This window comes from Synchiropus splendidus, chromosome 16 (genome assembly GCF_027744825.2).
Source record: "Synchiropus splendidus isolate RoL2022-P1 chromosome 16, RoL_Sspl_1.0, whole genome shotgun sequence".
NCBI classification, from domain to species: Eukaryota; Metazoa; Chordata; class Actinopteri; order Syngnathiformes; family Callionymidae; genus Synchiropus; species Synchiropus splendidus.
In genome coordinates this window covers 16,674,507-16,698,641 of record NC_071349.1, presented here as the reverse complement: position 1 = coordinate 16,698,641, position 24,135 = coordinate 16,674,507, and the positions used below count along the sequence as shown (strand labels likewise).

Here is a 24,135-nt window from a genome sequence, read left to right as displayed (position 1 = left end):
GCAGAGGTGACATCATCACTATATATTTGCCTTTTTTCGCCACCTACAGGTCAACAAGAAGCCTTAGTAGCAGAGGGGGTCATGGTGCAGACCAGTACATGGACTGGCCGATTGAGGAATCCAAGTTTTATCTGACTCTGTGACTCCCGTCACAGCAGATTGATCACCCTTCAAGGATGCGTTATATGCGTGAATAACAAACCGGGTTCATCCACTCCGGGCATGTCACTGACATTAGAAGGCATCATTGAGTTTCCCTCCTCTTCCTTCTTTCGTAAGTATAGTTTATGGCTTACACGATACATCTGTATGTTTTCATCCCGTTTTCCAGTGGGAGTGGACTTTTGTGGGTTTCATCTCACTGCCTTTTCCACTGACACAACTTCCCTTTGAGGAGGTGGGATTGGCTCTACTTGATTCTTTACACTGAACCACAAATGGACTCAAAGGGCACAAATATGAATGTTTCGTGATGTGGAACACAAGAGCGGACTGGTGGCAGAGGCAGCATCCGACCCGCCACCCCCACCACTGTTATTTCCATCTTCTTCGACAGGGGAGATGGCTTGTGTACCGGCATATGCTATAGTGCACCATAGTGGAACTAAAAGGCTGAATCAAGTGGCTTGATCCAACTCTCCCGGGGGGTTTGACACCACAGAGACGCAAGATTATGGACTCACAATTCATGTCCTTCAGCAAACCCCACTGTGACATCCCACCGTGCTCAAACCTTTCTCAAACACATTCCCACAATGTAAAACAGAGCCGGCAGCGTGAGATTTTTGTGATGGGGGCGAAAAGATAGGAAAATCTATAAGGCATGCTTCGCGCCACCACTTTGAGTGTATATTGAAAATGTTGTACACAAGAGCAACTGGCAAAAAAGATGATAACATTCCAAGGAGAGAAGAAAAAATCCCATCATCCACGGGATGTGACGGTCTGGCATTCAAAATTGATGCCAGTCTGTTTTTCTTCTGCTTTTCTGTGGATCTGCAGGTGCTGTTGCCACGGCACCTTTCAATATTTCATGCCTCCTCCAACTTTTATGCGGCAGGCAATGACTCCAAGGTATCGATTCATTTCGCCAATCAAAACACCATGTCGCGGGCCTCACACGTCGCGCCTCGGCATCCTGATACGCGCCTCTCGTTTTCCTGCATGATTAATCAATAGGTGCCCCTGCGATTTTGCCCAATTAGTTTCGCACTCTTCCCGCCGATTCAATCGGGAGGAAAAACATATTCCATTTTGATGCACATCAGAGAGAAGTCAGACACCTCATCAGGTGGTATTGATCCTGACCGAGCGGCGTGCCAATGACCTCCATCATTAAGCCCCCCGGCTGCTGGCTTTTGCACTTCAGACAAGTGTTGCTGTCATCACCCCCCCCCCCACACAACCCCCCTTTCCCTCCCGGTGCACCAGCCAATCCCGCACCCCCTTTCATAATCTCAGCAGTCATTTGCGGCCCCCTTTTCCGTCCTCTCTTTCTCCTTCGCTTCATCACCTTTAGTCCATTCCTCTGTCCTCGATCCCACCTAATTCTCTTCCTCCTCTTTCACCTCCCCTCTTGTTTCCCAACGTTCCGCCGTCCTTATTCATCCTCTTCTGTAATCAGATCATGGCGACCCCCTGCTGGTGTTAATGGAGGTGAGAATCAGCCCTGGATGTCAGGATGCTTCTCATCTTTCAGGCACTGCAAGCGCAGTAATGAGGACGGGCACTGTCAAAACCCTGCGTCCCGCTGTGCCAGACAGGCACCGGGGCATAATGAGCAGAACATATAAATAAGGAAATGGGAAAGAGGAGTTGAACTCGTGCCTAGTTTCCCTACCTGTTATTGCCGGAGCAAATTTCGACATATTGTCATCTTGAATTGCTCCTTTAAGTAGAGCAAATCGCTGCCGCAGGAGCCAGTTGACATTCTTCCGTGTTCTTGGGAATCAGATCCGATAACAGCAATTCACATACGATGAATATTCAGGTCACTTTGGATCAGAGAGATAGTTTTACGAGTCCTCAAATGCCATCAACGATTCCCTGGATCCAGACCACCTAATAGTATGTTCCTTTTCCCATCATCAAAACTTTCTGACAGTCCGTGACTCAGTATATGTTCTGACATCATCATCTGCTCATCGGGAAACACAAGCGCATCTTCGAGAACGGCACTTTTCGGAAACTGCGTTCATGCAAGTTCAAGCAGAACTAAAGTGGTTAGTGCACTATAGAGTCAAAACCACAGGTAGTTGCTTTACGGAATGTGTTTGTTTTCAGGCGACGCCTTTTGATGATGACGGAGACAAGTCGAAGGCACCTGGTATGACAAAGTGCGTGTGTATAGGTGCCGACGTATTTCGCCGACATGACTCTTGAAAATGACGCGCCCACAGACGATTCATCACGGCTTGCAAGCTCGAACCAACTTTCTTAGAACCGACTTTTTCGGGCCTTGACCTACTTGTTCCTGTCTGAACAAAACAGCTGGTTCAAGTTCTGGAATTGCAACTAGCATGGAGGCCTTACATTGTCCAGTTTGAGATGAGTAATGGTGAGCACACAGCGGTCAAAACTTGCTGCTACGGAGGATCACGAGCAACAAACTCTCAATTTTTTTACAGCAAACATAAATCATCAACTCTAAAGTAGAAAAAAAACAGAGCCCATTTGCCTTATTCAAATCTAGTGATGAGTCGATGAAGCTTCATGAAACAGCGTCCTGATTTTCCACCAGGTGGCAAGTCAACTAACTGAAGGAAACCTCACATCATTTCTAAACCAAGAGCGCCATCTAGTGGCCTCTGAAAATTTGGTCCCTGCTTCATCAACCCTGCAATGCTGTTTCATGATGCCTCACAAGTCAAATCCTTTCAGTAACCTGGAGAAACAAAGCTTGAAAGTCACAGCCATACCGAAGAAGTTCATCTGCAAGATCAGTGTGCATCCATTCAAAGTCTCTCCCCATAAGACCATAAATAAAGAGGAATCTGACCACTCAAGGCAGATTTATTCGTCTAATATCCCTGTGAACGAGCCCTATTTTTTCACTCCTTTCCACACTTACAAGGAAATGCACCTATCTATTCAAATAAATGTCTATGCAGCGAGGAAAAGAATAGCCAAGGGCAGCAGTGGTCAATGCAGACAGACGGATCAATATATGAATGGCCCTTTATTTATTCAATAAATGAATGCAGGCTTTACATGAAAGGGGACATAAAAATAGTGTGACCTATAACACTGCGTCGTGTAATAGTCACACAGTTTCATTAAAAATGTATCAGCCACAGCCACAAAAAAGGAACACGCCACACATTCAGAAGGTCCAGCTCATGAGTTATGGTGGTTATTTCGCTTGGGAAGAGCAAGACAGCAACAGAACTCTGTTGGTAAACGGATATTTTTTTCCCCGCCATACATTGTGATATGAAGCTGAGAAACCATCACACCGGGCATTGAGCCTGTTGATGTGTGAAAACTTTCAACAAAAGCTTCTTGAGACCTCTTTAGTTTGCATTGCAACTACCTTTTGATGGGAACCACATAAATTATGCATGGGCTGTGCATCAGGGCTGAATTTAAACCCCAGTGTTATACACCAGTGCCTCAAGATATCTGAACACACAATCAATAATTCTCCATCAGCCGGGGAGGCTTCCGAGAGGCCCACACAATCTTCTTTGAAGCCGGATGACAAGTTAAACCCAGTCCGGTTTCTTCACTCCTAATGGCCACCCTCTGTGGAAAATATGGTTTCAGCTGCTGCGGAGTCTTATTTATATGTGGCCCAATTGCATGATATTTGGAAGCTACTTTACGGATTATAGTTAAAGTACTCGTAACACCACACAAAAGCCTACTGTCCTGGACATATCTCAACATGACCGTTTGAGACCCATGTGGGTCACCAATCTTGCAATGTTTTCGGTTGTCTACAAAAAAAAATGCTATTAGTTTAACTGCTTAAGGGAAAACTATTTTCTGGACACCGTTTAAATGCACTTTTTGGTTATTGTTTCTTTACTAAGCAACGGCAAATGATGCAAATCTGCATCTGGACAGTGGAGAAACAAGGGTGGCCTTTTTCTATTTGTCTTAACCTTCTTGGGACAACTTTACTTTTCTTCTCGGTGCCTTGAGTTCAGATGACAGACAGAAAGAAACATCAGCTACATGTGATTTTCTGCGCCACTGTAATTTGCTAGCTAAAGTGTCTAGCACTAAAATGTCTAGTGCCTTTTTTTTTTTTTTACTTTTTCTCCATGGACTTTAAATGCTTTCCATGTGCGCATGTTTTCTACTGCCACCCCGATTACCTCCCACACTCAGTCAACAGTTTATATTTGGCCCTGTCTCGACCTGTCTCAGGAATACCCTCCTAGCTGTAGCACTATGTGGAGCGCGGGTTCTTTTAAGCCAACAACACATTCAGGACCAATGGTGATGGTCAGATGAGGTATCATGAAACAGTATTGCAGGGTTGATGAAACAGTGGTCGACTTTTCAGATGTAACTAGATTGCGCTTTTTGGTGTAGAAATGATATGAGGTTCCATTGAATTTGTCCCAACATTTTGCAACAGACAGTGCCATCTAGTGGCCTCTGAAAATCAGGACGCTGTTTCATGAAACCTCGCCAACTCTCCAATACTGTGTCCTGAAACCTCACCAACCCATCACTCAGCTTGAGTCAATTTAAAAGGAAGCAATCCACCTCTCAAACTTTGTGAGTCGCATGTGCTAACATTATACACCATGTTATCACCAGTTCTGTAGTTTGCCCGAACATATAGAGGCTTGTAACATTCAAAACGCCTTCACCTACTTCAGCTCTTTAGTTTGAGCAGCATTTCAGCCAGGGTCAGTATAAATCCCTCCATCTCTGAATCAAGGTTTCTCTCTTCTTTCCTCCTTTCAGTCTTATCCCGTTGTTCTTTTCAAACAATGCCCTTTGGCGATGTTCTTGGAAAGCAGCAGCAGTTAAAGGTTTTAGAACCTTGTGCTAATGAAGCCGGCCTTCCCCTTTTTAATTCCTCGAACAGGCTATCGATCAATTAGCAACGGCGCTATGTTTGCCTTCCTCTGTGTCTCATTTACCCTTCTGTTTGATTGATACACTGATTCTTCCTACGGTGGAGAGCCACTCCCACGAGAAGTGAAGGAAAGTCTTGCAACACTGGCCTGTAAACATGAGAGGGGAAAAAAGTGCTTTATTTTTCATGCTCAACGTGTCAGTCTTCTCTTTCTGTCTCAGTAGCTCGCGCTGCAAACGAAAGGTAGTTGTGAAATCTGCAGGGGAAGGCTACTCATGTGGTGCAACATGGAGGCAATCGGCTGAGTCTGGGTTCTGCATTTATGCGAGTCAAAGTTTGTGGATTGATTCTAGTTTTTTTTATTTTTTTTATTCAGTATTAAACAAGACATCCAATTCAAAGTTTGGATGGAGCTACACTGAAGATGTCTGGAATGCTTATAACTTCATATACCACTGCACAACCGAACTGAAGGCCTGATATCTTCAGTGATGGGTAGATGAGGTTTCATGAAGCACTATGCTGATTTTCAGAGGCCACCAGATGGCACTGTCAGCAGTAAAATGTTTGGATTCGAACAACTGAGTCAATGAAACCTCACGTCATTTCCTTTAAGTGTGCCATCTAGTGGCCTCTGAAAATTAGGACACTGTTTCATGCACCCTGCAATACTGTTTCATGATGCCTCATCCACCCCCCATTAGCGTTTCCCTTATTCTACATTCAGGTTATGTCAGGTTCAAGGTTATGACTAAACACAATGTTGGATTATGTGTATTAATCTTTGATCGAATGACAGGAAACTTACCATGATTTGTCAATTAAAAGCTACAAAATACTCTCGTGACGGGATCGTGGAAGTTGCAGCGCAACGATAGGGACAATATTCTCTGCAAATATTCTTATACACTTTCTCTCAATGGCGAAAATTCTTGTAAGTTAAAAAGCATGTTTAAGGCATTGTACGAAGTGCGGCAGCCTCACAGGATATATGGTAACTACAGTCATTTGTCTGAAAGTGTGTTTATCGCCGATTTCACCCTCACAGATCCCTGAAAAAATGGCAGAAAAAGAGCAACAAATAAATGAAAACATTCTCATGAGACTCATATTCTGCCACCTAAAACCTTAGCCTTTAAAATTACAGCGTTTTTATACCATCCACCTGACTTTGGCTCAGGAGATTGGGTATTGCCTAAGATCTATAGGCATTTATCATCGTGTTAGACACTTATTTCATTGTTATAGTCTGGGATTGTAATGTAATAACTTTCAGGTGTAGCATCTTACATATTTATCAAGAATGTGGCGCGGCCAATCCGTATCTCAAACCCCTCTGGACTCAGGTATTGTCACGGCCAATATTTATGAACCCCCTTCACAAGATGTTTTGTCATGTTTTCATTCCCAGCCTTCTGTAATAGACCCACCAAGGACAATGCCACTAAGTGCCTCAGCATGATGCAAGGACTTGACAGAGTGTTCCAGCCACATGACGGAGGTCCCCTTTGGACACCTTTCAGCACCTTCGTCACAATGCAGCCACAGGAATGGTGACAGCTGGCCAGGGAAGGCAATTGGTGCTCTCTGGATTGGAACCTATAGTCTGTCAGTTGCTGGGCAGACGATTTATCCTGCTGGATCAGTCATATAGAAAGTTCATGTCGAGATTTTAACAGTGCTTTTATTCGATGCTGTTTATTTTTTAAACAGGAACCAACACAAACAGGAACGTCTGTGGATTCACTGTACAACAGTACTGACCACAAACACGCCTGCTGACAAACATACAGTGAATTGCGGTCAAAAAGAAAAGGTTGCACGCCTGGTTCTCCCCCCACTAACAACCATCACCACAGAGACGGTGAAGTGAAACAGTCAAGTAACTGTCAGCCGAGACAGTGGAGCGAGAAGAGAGGCCGATAGAGAGAGACAGACGGGTGGAAAGGAAGTATATTAACAGAGTCCTGGTTACAAGTTTGTTATTTCAAGGTGTTGGTTTCCATCGCCAGGTTTATGGTTATCTGTGAGGTCTTTCCTGTTTGGTTTGGCAGGGGCTCGGCCACGGCAATAAATTTCATTGAGGACTATGAGCCATGAATTAGCCTGGTAAATGGAGCTTGTAATTTGGCAGAGGCGAAGCCCGCGGCACTTTGCATTGCAAATCCGGAGACCAAAAGAAATTCCAACTGCACAAGTTTTCGGATGAGCGTGCGTATGAATGTGTTACCGTCGATGCGTGCAGATGTGTTGACGCTGTAAGAATGTGTTTTGGGAACTGTTTGGAAGCTTCCTGGCAGCTGCTAATCTTCCACCAAATGCGAGAGTTGCTTGGCACCTTTCGCCTCCCTTGCTGTCAGTTTCCAACAGAATGGAAGGGAAATGAGGTCTTTCATGGCAGGTGAGTCGCTCCGAACGCTGAGACAATCAAGTGTGGCGAAGCTGAAAGAGCTCTGAGGACTGCGATTTACTTTCATCAACGTACAATCATAGGACTATTTGATCATCCAGGGGAACATTTTGAGGGAAACTTAACAGAGAGAAAATAGGGAGGAGGGAGTTTAAGCATGAATGAAAATACGACACTATTGCAATAATCGATCAAAAAACTAACAAATAAAGAGGCACCAATGGTTTTTGTTATTTTAAAAAATATATAAAATTGTTATTGTTGGCATCTCATTGTAGAATACAAATCAGAATCAGAAAACGTTATTAATCCCAAAATGTTTTCGTCACATGCTCTGTACCCAACATATCACAATAAAAGTAGAAATAATATTATAAAATGCAAAAAGCAATACAAAAGAGAAACAAGAAAAAACAGATTCAAGGACAGAGTGAAGAGAAAAAACGTGCCAAAGAATCCATCATTGTAGTAAGAAGAGGCTAAGAGTAATTTCACTGAGAATAAAAAGTACAGATCTATATCAAAACGCATGGATGATGAGAAGGGCAACAGAAACTGCTAAAATAAATAAAATAAAAATGTAACAGTGTGAAATTAAGACCACAATTGTGACCACACTCCAAGACTGGAACGCATTCTCACTTGGAAGGCTTTAAATATCAAGGTAAAGCTCCTTAAATTTTCACTCTTGAAATTCAGTGACATGTCATGGCATGCACTTGCTGGCAGCACGAGTGAAGCACACAGGAAGGAGAACCTTTGACTCCATTGAAACTCCCATGTGTCAAAATGTTCCACAAAAGTCTGCGTGTGATCGCCAGTATATGATGCCCAAGTAAGGGCATCACGGCTCACCTCAGATTCCTTGCTTTGCTTTGGCAACATCGAATAAGAAAACAGTATTGAAGTGTTGGGTTTCATGAAACACTCTCCCGATTTTCTGCTGCTTTCATCAACCCTGCAACACTGTTTCACGACACCTCCTCTACCTGTCACTAGAAAACACCAGCGGTCAAAAGAGAATAGTCAAAAATTTACAGTGAGAGTGAATGTGTTACAACCATGTCAAAAATATGTCAAAGGTTCATTGAATATGGTGGAGTGATCACCAAACACACACGCACCTCAACCCTACAAACAATTCACAGTTCTACATGCAACACATCTCCTTTGACACCTATAAGTCTGTTACAACATTTGGTCAACAGTATAAACATTGTAGAAATTATTTGTATGTCTCACAATAGCCCAAAACTTCTCTGTCCAATAAATATTTTACATTCACAGCAGAGGTAAAGCGTGAATGGCAGGAGCCAAGACGAGGGTGAAAATAATTGTATACGCTGTAAGTACAGACTCAGCTCTGGCCAACAGAATGGCCTTTGGGTATATTCTAGATGGAATGGAGAGGTTAGGAAGGTGGCGCCTGCTGCTAGGAGCAAAGTCGAAAGAAAATGTAGCAGACACCCGCACATACATGTAGAGGCGGTGTGTCATGGGAATCCACAGCAGTACAACAGGATCAATTACTGGCTGGTTGCTGAAGGGGTCACGCCGCATTGAGTGTCCAGGGAAGGGAAGTCGATCAATGCTGACTGCTGAAGGGTCCAACGTACCCACCGCATACTGTAAAGTGGTGTGAGCAGGACACACCACCCGTGTACCTTTACGCCGCTTATCTTATTTTTATTTTGTAATTGCAGCTCTGGAATGGGGAATGCATCAATATGCATGATGTAGCGAAAGAGCCGAGGGGTCAGATATGCCGGTCAGTTGGTCGGATGATGGCACAAACTCATCGGTGAAACTTTTGTGGAAAGTTTACTACGAGCCAAGGCAGCAATGGAGGAAAGGAAATGCAAAGGGATACTTCACTTTACCTTGAATTAAATGTTGCAACAAAATCTATATGGCCCTTTCCATGACAGATTCTAGAAGCGAACGCCCTTTCGCAGCCTCTATTTGATTCTGCATTTAAACAGGGACAATATGGAATGAAGGAAATGTGGCGGTGGGGTCAGTCGTAACATTAGTCATTGTAACAATTGGATATTAAACTGATGCCAAAACAAACAAATCCATGGCATTTCTCGCCTGTCGGTGGCCATCCATCACATCGAACCTGTCCATCTCTTGTGAGTCTGTGGAGCTGTTGAAAGACTTCTTTATATATATATATATACTGCGTCGAATGCTTGCAGTGTGATCTGCGAGACACATTTTACTTTGAGCACAGTTGATGTCACAGCCCCCTTCGGCCTGTGTCTTCGAACTAGTGTGGAGGAGGTTCTGAAAACCAAGACTATTGTCCCGGCGATCCAAGAACCCCAGGGGGAAAGTGCCAATATATTGATGGATATCAAATGGCAAAGGTTGGGTGCATAGAAACAAGTTGGGGATATTTATCTATGCCATGTTTTCAACCATTTCATGGTGGTCAAATGTTGCCCCTGAAACTGGGAAGGAAACAAATGCATGGCTTTTACTTGAGGACATTTGTGTTGGTGAGCTACACAATGCGAATGAGAACATAATTTTGGTCTATTCATTTTTTTTGGTGCACCATTCAAGAGGTTTTGAAAGGACATGATCCAAAACAAATACATGGAGAAGTTTGAAGGTAAAGTTATGGAGATTCGGACAAATGAGGAGGAGAGACATGGGTCGTGTTGGACTAATAGCTGAGGGACCAGGTAAAGAAAGGAGAGGAAGATAACCAGTGACGTCCACGGACATGGTAAAGGAGTGCTTGAAGAGGATAGGTTTGACTCGGAGGTAGGTCAAGGTGGAGGAGGCTGACTCGCTCTGGCAAACCAGAAATGCCAAAAGACAGTGATGTCTCACATAGGTGAACAAACATGAACACATGAATGAAGCCCCAGTCTGGCACAAGTCCATCTTAAATTCCATCTCCCGCATCCATCTTCTCATCTTCCCAGCATGAAACCTTTCTGTTTTCTCATCAATGCCTCTGTCGTAAATAGCTGGATTTCACCGTCTTTAATTAAAGGCAGGAAGTTTTGTCGCCATCGCATTAACGTCCAAGTCGTCGCACACGGGAAGCCGTTCCGCTCCACTGGGCACATCTGCCCGTGCTCATCCATGCAGTCACAAAGGTGTCATGCGCACACACGCGCGCGCACAGCGCCGCAAAACACACACTTTCAACCATCACCGCATGCGAGGTGTTGTGGCGCTGGCTATTAAAAAAAGGGAAGCGGACCAATTATGACACCATTCAGGGACGGAATGGCTCTCCTGAGGTGCGTGTGATGGCACATCGCAGGTAGAGCGCAGTGGCCACGGAGGGACAAGGGAATTAACTGGAGGAGATTGAAAAAGGTGCAAGGGAAGAAAGGAAGAACAGACACTGAATAATGATGATTCACCTTGGATCTTGAAAGGTGTCTGCACCATTAGATGTCGGAAATTATTCTAGGGTGCCAGAGATGTGGTACCAGGGAGACCCTTATTTGCGGATATAATGTAAATGTGATGTGCTCAAAACCCTTTTAGCCACTCACTTCTACCTGGTAGCAACGTTTTATATTAGAACAGTTGAGTTCAGTTAGTTCCGTTTTTGCTCAGTTTGTTCTATGTTGGTTTAAATTCATGAGCCACCTACTATTGCAACGCTGTGAACTGCCATGGCGACTCGGTTAGCACTTTTAGTTGTAGTTGCACTCTAGTTGTATGTTATGAAATGTTTATTTACCTTTTACATTTTCTCTTCTTTTCAAGCTCCATCTCTTGTTTGATAGTTCCGCCAACAATTTTCTGGTTTAGTGAGTCGTCCCTGGGTTCAGTCAGAGAACTCCTAAAACTTTTTTAAAGTGAAAAGTAATGTGCGGGTTCATGGACATGTCACTTCAACAGCTTATGCGGACAACAGAAATTGTGCAAATAGTGACGGCTTCTATTGGAGTTTTCACTTTTGTACTGACCTTGATAACTGTGGCAATTTAAAGCTTCATGCAGAAAAGCAACAAAATATAAAACCTTGAATAGCCCAGGGTCATCTGAGCACTCCCGCGCTCACAAAGTCTGACAGTCAATTATCCTGGACAATATGTGTTGATTCGTCTTCATTGTACCTTGTCACTCTCTTCTGCCCTCTTCTTCCAGTTGATGACAGCAACTTAGCTTGGGTCCTCTCCCGCTACAGTCGTATATTCTGAAGCGACTGAATTAGTCGCCACTTCCTCATTTTTTAGAGTTACTTAGATGTTGATACTCTTGTATCTGTGCCATGTTTATGTTGTGTAATGTGTTACTGTCCTGGTCCTTTCTCTTGAGTAGTATTTGTGTCAGATTTTTATTCATTTTTAATACCGCAAGCTGTGCATATTCTTTATTAACATTACTTCAGTTAGCATGAGTGTTGCTAACCTCTCTAGCTCCCGCTTCGGCACCTGTTTATATGATCGTCCTTCTCCATTTTCCCAGCCGCCTGATTTTTCTTTTGTGTTTTATGCACTTCCAAGTCTGTTTCTAGTTAAATATTACACACATTCCATTATTTTTATCTGTTTAGTGGTGGCAGCGCAGGATCTACTCTGTACAGCAACCTTGCAGAAGTTTACAACTACCGATAATTTTTCAGACGTACTGAAAAATTATCAACCGAAACTGAAAATAAAGGCAACTATTAAAAATAGATATTATATATAAATGTTCTATATAATATGTAACTATTATATTATATTAGCACCACTTCATTCATGTGACTTAAATAAAAAAAAAAATGTAGGGACATGAAGTAGTATTCATTATTTACATAATACATCAATAGCTAAAATAAGATTTACTTACTTGGCACTTCAACAACGCACAATATACTTAACTTAACTTATTACTTCAATTCAATTCAAAAGAAAATCTCTTGTTGATGACGGCCATGTTGTTTCGGGGGCCAAAGCAGAAAACCGTTTTCAGCCAAATGAGGTGTAAATACGGAGAGTTGCGACTAAATGTCCGACAAAACTTGGTCAAATCTTACACTAATATACTCACTTTAAGTTCACTGTGGCAAGAAGAAACCGATGAGAGCAACCTGTTGTAGGTGTAGCTTCTCTCATGACTTCCCTTGACTTACGAAAACGTGAAATAACACAGGAAATTGTTGAGCTCAGTTTAAATATGCAGCTCACTAAAAGGCTTTGAATCAAAATAAGTCTCCCAACCACCGGTTACCTCACTTCACCGTCGACACAACAAGTGGCCATCTTGAACGGATCTCATAAATGTCGCAGTTTTGCCGTCTGCCTCATGTTTGTTTCACGAGCTACAAAGCGGAGAAATCACATATTAAAACTGCCCTTCAGACATTGGGACATCACATGTAATAAAGGATCCAAACAAAGCAACCCTGGTGGAAATCACTGGCATATATATATATAGAGAGAGAGAGAGGTAGAATGGAACTTTGAATATGTCAGCTGTTTTTTACCCTCTGTAGTCTCAAAGGAGAGGTTTATGTAAGTGGTTTATTGCGTGCCTGCATCATGGAGGGCCAGGGGAGGTGCAGGGCATTTATGAGATTAGCACAAAGTAAACTTCTCAGAGTGATTTCCCCCACAGAGGACATCAGCAGTCGACCAGACAGGAAGGATTGGTGCCATTGGGGGCCAGTGGGTTCAGCGTCAGTTCAGGAATTCTTCATGTCAAGGTCTGAGAACATGTTCGGGATGTATTAAATGTTTTCAGGGAAAATGAATGGGAGACAGACCAAATATGTCCATTACCTTAAGTGCATGGCGGCGCTGGAGACATAACAGGTGACAGCTGTGTCACATGTGCGAGCGCCGTCCAAGCTGTTGGCACTTGCTTATTAGATTTCCGTGTTGTGTAATCTGACTTTTTCAAGGGCAACGGAGGTATTCGATTGAGTCCTTTCGCTTATTCAGGGACGCAACATGAAGCAGTGAGAGTCAATAATGTTGAATATTTGAACTATATATGTCTTGGAAAACATGCTGACACACAGTTGGCCCCATACATGGCAAAACGGTGAAATATATTGATGTTTCACAAAAGGGCATCAAATTTCTGCTCTTACGTTCTTCGTGTTTTGTTAAAATTACAACGCAAATTTCAACTTTTTTGCTCATGAACAAGTGGAATCAGCTCATGAAGAAGAGGTGTGGAGGCAAAAATAAATGAAGATTGTCTTTAAAATATTGAATTATTTAAAAATTGACCTTCAAAACTTCCAAAATCATTCTCACAATCAAACCTAGTCGCGGTTTGTGCAAAACTAACGTTTAAGAGAGAACATCAGAAATGTTTGGATGAATCTTCAGTGTGTCATTTTTGGGCAACAGAAATGCAAAGCTCTCTATGTACAGAGCTTCACCGCGACCCTCATCTATGCTCATAAACTGTGGGTACCAGCAGCTGAAATGAGTTTTCTGCGATGGGTAGTGGGCGTCTCCCGTAGAGACATGTGAGGAGTTCTGTCACTTGGGAGAGACTTGGAGTAGAGCCGCTGCATTGAGAGGAGTCAGTTGCCGTGGTTTGGGCATCTCATGAGGACGCCCCCTGAACGCCTCCTTTTGGAGGAGTGTCATGCAGGACCCAGGACCAGGTGGAGGGACTATATCTCTTCACTGGCTTGGGAGCATCTTGGGATCCCCGAGTTGGAGACCCTTCTCCTGGGAAACCAGGAGAAGGGTCTTTAGTGCCACCTTTTTGAAGCTGCTGCCCCTGGGACCCGGCAACGGATTAACAGTTGAGGATCAATGGAGAAATGTCCTCTTTACAAACCAGAGGTGGGCAATTAAATTTCATAAAGGGCCACATTTGAAACTGTAACTGTTGTGAGGGGCCATGAAAAGAAAGCGATGAGTCCAAAGCATAACGGAAAAATATCCAAAATATATATTTAAGTAACAAGGACATAGTTGACCTAAAAAGATTAAATGTAAGAAAAGATATTAAGAAGTGTAAATATGCCATGGAACCTATTGAAATATTTCATTTCATATGAACTTAACTTGAATATAAATTAACTATGGACAAGATGTTCAAGATAAAAAGGTAATTTACTTTCAATATTCCTTCAACATATTTTGTGGAACCTGAAAAACACCAAAAAATAGCGAAACAAAAGAAGAAAATTGTAGTCTTCAAACAAGAACATGCTATATTTACTGTTGAAGCGGTGAAATTACAACATAACAGTTATAGTTTTAGTCTGACGTCAAAAGGGCCACAATAATACAGGGATCTGGACCCATATGATCCCGGGCCGCAGTTTGCCCAGGTCTGTTATGACAGAGATCCGGTTCTTACAAGTGAAACGTATTAAATCACACAAGTCAAACTGCAAAATAAGAAAACCAGCTTGGAAAACTGCACAAGTCAAACCCAAACATAGTGTGTCAGCCTTACAGAAACCTTTATAAATGCATTGCTGCTTCTGAAAACATTGGGATTAAAGCAGAAATTCAGACTTGTTTTGAGCAAATCATGGGCTGCAATGGAGTCACAGTAGAGCAGCTTCGTATTTTGTCTCACTGGAGGTAGAAACATGATTTGACTGCTCAACCTTTCGAGCGGATCCTAGTCGTTTGACCTGTGAAACTGGCATGACAGTGGCTCTTATAGTTTGTGCGATGTCTGACTGAAAGCAAGAGGAGCAATGTGTGGCTCCTATCACCAAAAATTGCCATTCAAGAGAGTTAAACAGGTAAACTGCATTGTTATCTCAACTCTCTCAGCTCTGCCAGGTCTCTTTTACAGTGCGACTGGTTCTTTAGGTCACAGCTTAATACATCATGTGAAAGAAAGAACACGTGTAAAAAAAACATAATTTAAGATGGATGAAAGTGTCCCTAACTGGGACAAACATCAAAGGACTGCCGAAACACACAAGAGTCACAGCCTCTCAACTCAGTCCTGAGCAGCAACATCTGGCCACTGTTGATTCATTCGTCTAAAGGCGATGATTTATATGTCAGAAACGGCCCCGTGTGAACTCTGCCACAGCTTCAACAAGGTCTGCATACAAAGGAAACATGTCCTCTCCCTCCGAGTCCCTCAATATTTAAGCTTTTTTCTTTCGCTCTCTTCGCTCCTCGACATGAATCAGATTTGACAGCAACCCAGAGCAGTGTGTTTAATGTGATTTGACGTGATTCATTTTGTTTGAAGAAAGTATCTCTGATACATTTTAATGTGGCATCTGCTTTGATTTGTCTGGACATAGACGCTGTATCACAGGGAACATGAACGCTGGACTGGAGTGTGACACAGTCTGGTGAACAAACTTGTGTTTCACACAGTTCCGAACATCAAAAAACAGCTTATTTGTTGACTGTAATTATTCATAATGATGAGATTTTAGGACGCAGCAGAGCTCTTATGATGCAGATTTGTTTTCAAAACTGCTTACAGCGGTCAAGAGATGCCGGATTCTTGGAAACAAAAACAAAGAACTCAAAATCCAAGACTTTCGTGTGCGAAGTTATCCTACATTTCATGTCAAATTTGTTGGTTAAGCGGGCGCCAGATCAGTTTGTGTCGCAATCGTCCGACAAACATCGCTCCAGTATTTTCTATTATCTATTATCTAAAAACCACCCTGGACTTAAACTGAAAACTTCATCGACAAGTTATCGGTTTTCTTTAGTCAACTACAGTGTGAAGGTCGGTGAGAAAGAATGGCGAGGGGGCGAGGCCTCCGTTTTTACGGTACATCTCCATGGTTGCTCGACATCTAGGGCCATCATTTCACTCTCATGCTGGAATAGAAATATGTCTCCATCAATGCAAACCCTTGTGTAGCCCCAGATGGTTGAGAATCAAGAGTCTGGAGTGGCAGAAAAATCTCGTAACATCTCCTGATTTTGTTGTTTGGCTTGCCAAGAGTCGTGTCAACAAGAATGGCAGCGCTTGCTGAACACTCCAACTCCATGGCCACTCTTTCTTCTCGTATTGTTCGGCGATAACATCACCCACTTCTGCAGTCTCAAGAAACTTTTCATTCATTAAGTACTTGGTTAAAGTAAGCACTTGCTACATTCTGACTTTTTATATGTAAACACTCGAATGGGATCCACTCTTGTATCTGCTCTCTGCTTCACTACAGCACCATCTACAGGAGGAACCATACCCTCCTCCTTTCTTACTTCATCCTCACAGTCTAGGCAAAAACAAAGTGCTGACTCGGACGTTCTCCGCTCTGTATTTTTACTCCCGGCTCTTAGAATCTGTTTCATCTCAGGTGCTGCCAATAGCAGGTGAAATGAGCCCGTTCCTAATGGAATTTACTGGGATCATAAACTGACCCATAAAGGCTGCGTCTTGAAAGATCCACTTGATATGGAAAAGCATGTGTAAAAAACAAATGTTTTGGTTCTGCTTTAGAACCTGTCTGTCTGATCAGTTTAGGACTCTGTGCCAAGGGGGAGGGGATTTATCTCCCCCTTCAAGGGAAGTCCCAGACTCATTAAGCCAGAGCCAATTAGAGTGAATTTCTCATCCTGAAGCACTGAGACGTGTCACTCTCCCATTCATCACAAGAGCCAGACTGTAAGAGCCGGGTGAAAGGAACTGTCAAAACCAGATGCTGATGTCATCCGCGGCAGGTCAATGGATTTGGTTGAGATTAGGAATCGATAAATGCAGTGGGCTGGTTTCTCAGCTGTCGACACGCCAGCGCTCTTTACTGTAAAGCCTCTCCAAGGCCATATTTTATGGAGACACTTAGGAGGATGTGTCACCATGAATAATGAATTTATCGGTTTAATCCAGAGATCAATCATGCTTGAGAATCAATATGAGCTTCTCTGTGTTGCGCAAACACACCTTCATGTGAAAACACTGGGAATGCAGTGTCGGACAACTGCGGTCGTCACAAAGAAGTTTCACTGAGGCATTGAAAATATGCAGATTGGGGGAAATAGCCGAAATGAAACACAGGGCAACCAAGTGTCGAACACTGAACGTTACACCAATATGCAGATGACCTGCAGACACGGCGCAAACCCCGCCCTCCACGCTAAAACACCTTGAAGAGAACTCGAACGACACATTGAAAAAACGGAATATTGGCTGAAACATTTTTGTATTCAGGTAGAAAACTAAAATGGTATGAATATTAAAAATAAGAATAGATTTCTATATTTATATTTTTCAATATTTTTTTTCAATTCCTATATTCTTTTTCAGCCAATATTCTTTTTTCAATTCCTATATTCTTTTTGTCGGCCAACATTTTTTTTCAATTCTGATTTTTTTTTTTTTCAGCCAATATTCTTTTTTTCAATTTCTATATTTTTTTCACAGAATATTCTTTTTTCAATTCCTATATTATTTTTTCAGTCATATTCTTTTTTTCAATTCCTATATTTTTTTTGTCAGCCAATATTCTTTTTTTTCAATTCCGATATTCTTTTTTTTCAGCCAATATTCCTTTTTTCAATTCCTATATTTTTTTTTCAGCCAATATTCTTTTTTTCAATTTCTATATTTTTTTCACAGAATATTCCTTTTTCAATTCCTATATTATTTTTTCAGTCATATTCTTTTTTTCAATTCCTATATTTTTTTTGTCAGCCAATATTCTTTTTTTTCAATTCCGATATTCTTTTTTTTTTCAGCCAATATTCCTTTTTTCAATTCCTATATTTTTTTTTCAGCCAATGTTCTTTTTTTTCAATGCTAATATAAGGTGACGCTGGTTTAGCCCCATAAGCCTCTGGCTCGAGAAAACTAAAGTGATGTAGGGGTAAGTCACTTCAGTTCAACTGTTAAGATAAGGTACAGTAGTGATGGGTAGATGAGAGCGTCTCTCTGCCACAGAACACACTCGGCTGACAGTCAACCACTGATCATACCCAGATTCCTGATGGAACTGTTAGAACTGTTGGAAGAACTCTGATCACCATTTGGTCAGCACTTACCCGAGCCATCCTGTAGAAAAGACGACATAGAACAACTGTAATATTAAGAGTTATGCGTGACGGTCCAGACGTGCCACGGTGTCAGGACTGGTTTTAGCCAATGTGAGGGCGCACAAGGAACCCCGCCCCCAAAAAACAGCATTTTTCTAGACCACCGCTCCGTGCAGGGTGTGCGCTACATGTCAGCGAGCCCCCATGACATCAGAAAAATTATCTCTTTTTAAAGATGAAATCTCAGGTGGAAACATCGTGACACGTCTAGGATTTGATCACAGTCATTTTTGGCATGTTTTTAACTGAAAAATCCAAAAGAAATAATAATAGCTGTAGTCTGATGCTCGAGGCGCCTGGTGCGCAAATCTAGTTAGCCTGTTTCCAGAGAAAAAAGTCGGAATTTCCTTTTATCGATACGCTGTCAAATCCACTTCCTCCAAGTGTAAATACTTTTTTTTCTGGTGCCGCCGTTGATGCTTATGTTCGCTATCTGTTAAAATTCGAATACGTAGAAGCCCCGTTGTTGTCGGTATGCTACGACATCGGAGTGAGAATGTGTTAAAGAGACTCATTAAATGGAACGTTCCTCCGATGTATGTACGAAATGAGGCAAGGTACTGTATGACTAGTGAAGATAGGTCACGGTTGTGGAAGAGGAGGATATTTACATGAATTTCACTTTTCAAAACATTTTTTATCCCAGATTTTTGCATGTATACTCAAAATAAACTCACAAGATAAAACCTTATTCTGATGCAGACCATTCTCAGGGCGACATCTCCAGCTCAGGTATTCAGAGAATCAGTCTCTCTTTCCAACTGACCTACAAGTCACTGAACCAAAATAATGGGAAGAGAAATGTAAAACTAGACACTGCCATTGAAGCATCACCCACCGCTGTTCTCTTATGTAAGAAATGGAAACACAGCTTTGACTTCCCAAACCAAAACAAAGCTTTTGAAGTCAGAAAGATAATAATTCAATACATCTCTTATTTATGGTATGTAGCGATTGCGTGGATTTATCTCACACTCCAGCGATAACCTGCATCAGCTAATGGAATTCATACAAATGACTCCCAGCGTCTGAACATTTATTCGAACTTTAAAAAGCCCTGCTTATTGCTCGCCGTCATTTGAAGAGTTTGGAGCGGCGGAGAATTTTGTAATTGGCAAGATTAATAATATTTACAACATGAAGATGCAAATCTCCTCTTCGCCCAAGCTCCATGAATAATTGAGCGCGAACAATCACTTTGAATAATGCATTTCTAAATATTCTTCTGAGTGTTTTTTTATGACCAGAGGGCGAGTGGAGTTTTGTGACAGCAGCAGTGTGTGGTGGTAATTACAGCGAGTGTCTGAAGCCCTTCCGAACTGCTGGGAGAAGTGGCTTGTTGCCAGCAGGCTTCCAGTGGAAAGAGAATCCACGGAAGATGGGAGACATAAGGACGGAGTATACCTCCTTTCTTTATTATTTAAATCTCTACCCTCCTTTCTTTACAGCCAGATTTCCCGCGCCGCCGTCCGTGCCATGTGTTCGCTGAATAGAATATTGATCCTGGTGGAATTAATGACTGTTGCAGTGTTCGTGGGATGTGCAGAGCCAAACAGCGGCTCGACGCGCGTCAGGAGCCAACTTTGATGGAGCTTGGAAATTAGAATGGGAGTCTTAAGAAAGAGATAAGTGGATGTGCGCAGCAGACCTTCAGGACCTGCGAGGAAAACCGCGCCCCTGATTAAAATCACGGCCATCATTAAAGCAGCCGGTTTTAATGGAGGGATTTTGGAGCGAGGCTGTGACTCGACTGCAGAACAGGAGACTGAACCCACCGGCACTGATCAAAGCTTCCCACCGCGCAGGACAGTGATGTTAATGATCTGCCCAGTTTAATATTTCATCTGATAAACACACAAATTAGCTGTTGTTTACAACACTTTTTTTTTTGCTGTAAATTGTTGTTGGGCTCTTTAAGCCTCATGTTTGGGGAAATTATCTTTAATTATTAATGAATGTTATGTTTGGTGGGGAAAAAAAAAGGGTCATGGAGGGTTATAGACCAAAACATAGACATATAAAACACATAAAACATAGGCTTCATCGCCCATAATAGCAAAACAGTTCCATGTACATTGAAATGTTTTTAACTATACTGTCGAAATAAAATATTAATAAATTCAATTAAAATTTGATCCACCGCTCTTACGAGAAAAAATATTTCTTCTTTATACTACGTGCATTATTCTTATTTTATTTTATTTATTTTTTTATTTTTTTTAAAAAGCATGTTCAGTCATAGCCCTGAAGATTTTTGTAAAATTAATCTCTCCAAATCGAAATCTGGATCGATTTTTCCCATTACAATGAATGGAAAAAGAACTAATGCGTTCCAAGCCTTAAAATAGTCTTTTGTAGGAGTGAATGTAGAGTGTCTGCTGCAGGTGGCTGTTCCTCTATGTGTGTGGCCGCTGCATGTGGGAGGGGTTGCCGAGTGAGTGAGGTCTCTCCAGAAGTGAAGAGGTGCCCGGTGCGTGTCCAGCTCTGAATGTGCGCTTCTGTGCAGTTTGGCTGTGACAAAGTCATAAACCAAGTCAGGCTCTGTCCCAGACTCGCCTCATCCCTGTCCCAGCTCCAGCCCACAACAGGACATCAAACCCTGGAGTGAGCGCTCCAGCACCTCCCCTGTGACACTCTACCACGGTCCAGTGTGGAGACAGGAAAGGTTTTACACCTCAATATGAAGAAAAAACAGTCAGTAAATGTAGCTAACGGGACACGTCTGCATACAGAGGCTGCGTTATATACAATAACAAAGCGCGTCGTGGGTCAGCTGATCGGTCCGCGCATGTTCTGTTTTTTTCCAGCTTTTGTTCGAGTTCTGGATTTTCGTTCAAAATCTGAAGCAAAAAAATCTGGAAATTTTTGTTCAAACTCCAATTTGTTCGAATTCCGAGACGTTCGAAAACCGAGGTACCACTGTATTTTGTTCCTCTTTCTTAAAACCATGCGTTCCTGATTTCATTTGCTCACTTTATCTCAAGGCAAACATACGCAACTACAGACAACATGGGCCACATAAAACAGACATGACATACTGTCACGCAAAAACCCCTGACAGCAACGGAAAAGTTAGCTATGCCAAGGTACTGATGTCCTTTCTTTTTCATTTAGTCCAACACTCGGAGTAGTGTACTTCACCTCCACTAGCACCCTGTGTGTCTCATCATGATCTCTTACTCCTCTCCAACACTTGTGTAGTGCAGCCAGAAACTTAAGCAAAGGCCTCGCTGCCCGCTATCGACCTGCGTGTCGTAATGACGGCTGAGAGATTGCCTGCTCTGGGGACTGATCTGGGAGCCAGAGCGGGATTAAGGAAGGCATGGATTGCTATCGATTTCTATCTGATACAATCATTTCATTTGGACTCAAATCTCCCTCCTGCTACATTGTGAGCCTGTCTACAACAGAGATCTTTCAATTCCGCCTCCCTCCTCGCTCCCTTTAGACGGAGCCGGTGTTCTAACATGCAGCTCCGCTAACAGGGTGAACGCCCCCTGTTGTTCATGCCATTATGACCAAACTTATTAACTCAGGCCGGTCGAAATGAGCTTGACCTTTGCACCCCACCCCCATCAGGGACCTCAGACGAAATGAGGTCTGGAGGAAGATCTCAACTTGACCAGCCAATAGTTTCCAAGGTTTGAACAGCATTTGTTCCTCAGTGACAGATACATGATTAGAAGGGTCGCTCACCTTGATCGATCGTGTTTTTGTTGTAGCTGGAGCGCCGTTCTCGCCTGGAAATAATTGAAAGAACAGTAGCTTTAGGTTGATGCTTTTAATTAGTCGTGTGTGCTGATGAGTTCTCTGGACTTACGGGGACACACACCTTATTAAAATCAAGGTTGAAGCACGGATTTGACGCCTTTGTGAGTTCAAAGTGGCTACCTTCAAAGTCAGCAGCGTCTGAGTGCTAATACACTTCCGTCCAGAAGAAAATGTTGAAGTATATTTTCTCCCACTGACTCTCAAAAGTAGGCATTTGACAAAGCAGATGTGAGGTTTGATTTTGAAGAAGCTGAGGAGCGAACATGTTTGCGACAAGCATTTCTCCTGACGAGCCACCAGCGCTCAGGTTGCAGATACGAGAAACTTCGCCTGAATAAGGAGCATTTAAATCACTGACGCTACAACACACGACCTTTGATAGCGTAGTTTATGGCCAGAGGACAAGTGGTGAACCATGGAATTCATTGCCCAGATAAAAATTCAATACTCACTTTAATGTGAGTATTTTGACTTTTCTCATAATATTTCTGAGATTCAAATGAGAATTTTAAAATTCCACTTCAGTTTTTCAATGAAAAACGTCACTTTTACTTATCACTTTTACTAAAGGGTGTAGAGGTGAAAAAGATGAATGCATACTGTGGAAGCAAAACATGTTCAGTGTGACCTAAAGTTTCGGATGGAAGTGAATTCACTTGTTTAATTTGTGTATGATGTTGAGTTTCCCCACTGTGGGACTAATAAAAGCCATCCAATCCAGTGATTCTTAACCATCGGGCTGAGGCACCCCTTTTGTTTTACACCTCTGTCGGCCACGAGATGCTTAGTTTCAATACATTAGCCACATATGGTGGCAGTAGTGTGTCACTGCATTGACTTGACAGCTGCAAATCTGTGATAGTTTCCAACTATGGAGAAGTTCTTGAAAAGAAAAATGATAAAGAAAAAGATGGCACCCCAACAGTAAAAACTGTTCATGAAAACTTCTTAAAATGATTTAGAAAAGTTTCTGCTGATAGCTTCATTTAGACTTTACTTATATCTTCTTTAGAATTTATTTTGAAAATAAAATTATTTATACTGACATATATACATACCTTTGCTATATTTATTTTATTTTGAATTTTATTCATGTACATGTACAGTTTTTTCCCACTTTTCTGACTATGACTTGCACCTGGTTCTGCCGCTGGTTGGACTTTTCTCTGACAAATAAATAACCTGCACTGATCACATGGTTTCATGTCATTGCCCAAGGTTTTGCTTTGTTTACATGAAAGTAGATTAAATATGGTTATTGAACACAAATGAAATCAACACACTTCTGGGCTGTGAGACGCTCAGTTTAAGCTGCAAATTTGTGGAGAAGTTCTTGAAAAACAAAATGATAAAGAAAGTGATGGCACCGCTCACAGTAAACACTGTTCGTGAAAGCTTCTTGGAGCAGTTTTTAAAATTCAAATTAATTCAAAAATGTTGAGACAATGTATTGTGTTCTTTAGGGTTTATGGAAAATTAAATCTTTTATCATTATTATTTATTGTTTTATTATATTTATTTTATTCAGAATTGTATTAATTCTGTACAGTTTTTCCAACAGTTTGCATCAAGTGTATCGTTTCGATGACAAAAATTTTGCCGCTGATCACATGGTTTCATGTCATTTCACAAGGTTTTGGTTTGTTGACATCTGTGCTTATTGAACACAAATGAAATCAGTCATTCAGTTCAGTTCCTTGAATGGGCCCTGAATCCACATGTTCTGAAAAAGGTTGGGCCCCGAGATGAAAAAGGTGAAGAGCCCTGCTCTGTAGCTCCAGAGGCTGAGGCGTGTGCACCTCCACTTTAATGAGCCTGGATGATGGTTTTGCGCTGGCGCAACTTCTTGCCGACACTTTTCTGCGTGGACTTAATGCCGCTTGTTATCTCCATGTCTGCACTTGCGGGGATGATGAATTTCACATGTGAGCATCATGTCGTGCTTTGTACAGGGCTTG

At 42.2% G+C, this 24,135-nt stretch overlaps 1 protein-coding gene across 2 annotated transcripts in view; it reads right to left on the bottom strand.

Annotated features, from left to right (window-relative positions):
- Window positions 1-24,135, bottom strand: part of cmpk2 (cytidine monophosphate (UMP-CMP) kinase 2, mitochondrial) — a 79,456-nt gene that overhangs the window by 24,753 nt on the left and 30,568 nt on the right. Inside the window, exons 5-6 of one of the 2 annotated variants that reach the window (XM_053845703.1) lie at window positions 22,103-22,146; window positions 1,470-12,732 (exon numbers count right to left, since the gene is read on the bottom strand). In XM_053845703.1, coding sequence (XP_053701678.1) covers window positions 12,686-12,732; window positions 22,103-22,146 — 91 coding nt within the window. In that variant the 3' untranslated portion in view covers window positions 1,470-12,685. Of the gene's footprint in view, window positions 1-1,469; window positions 12,733-22,102; window positions 22,147-24,135 lie in introns of those variants that run through there. The other variant, XM_053845704.1, reaches the window with a different exon arrangement.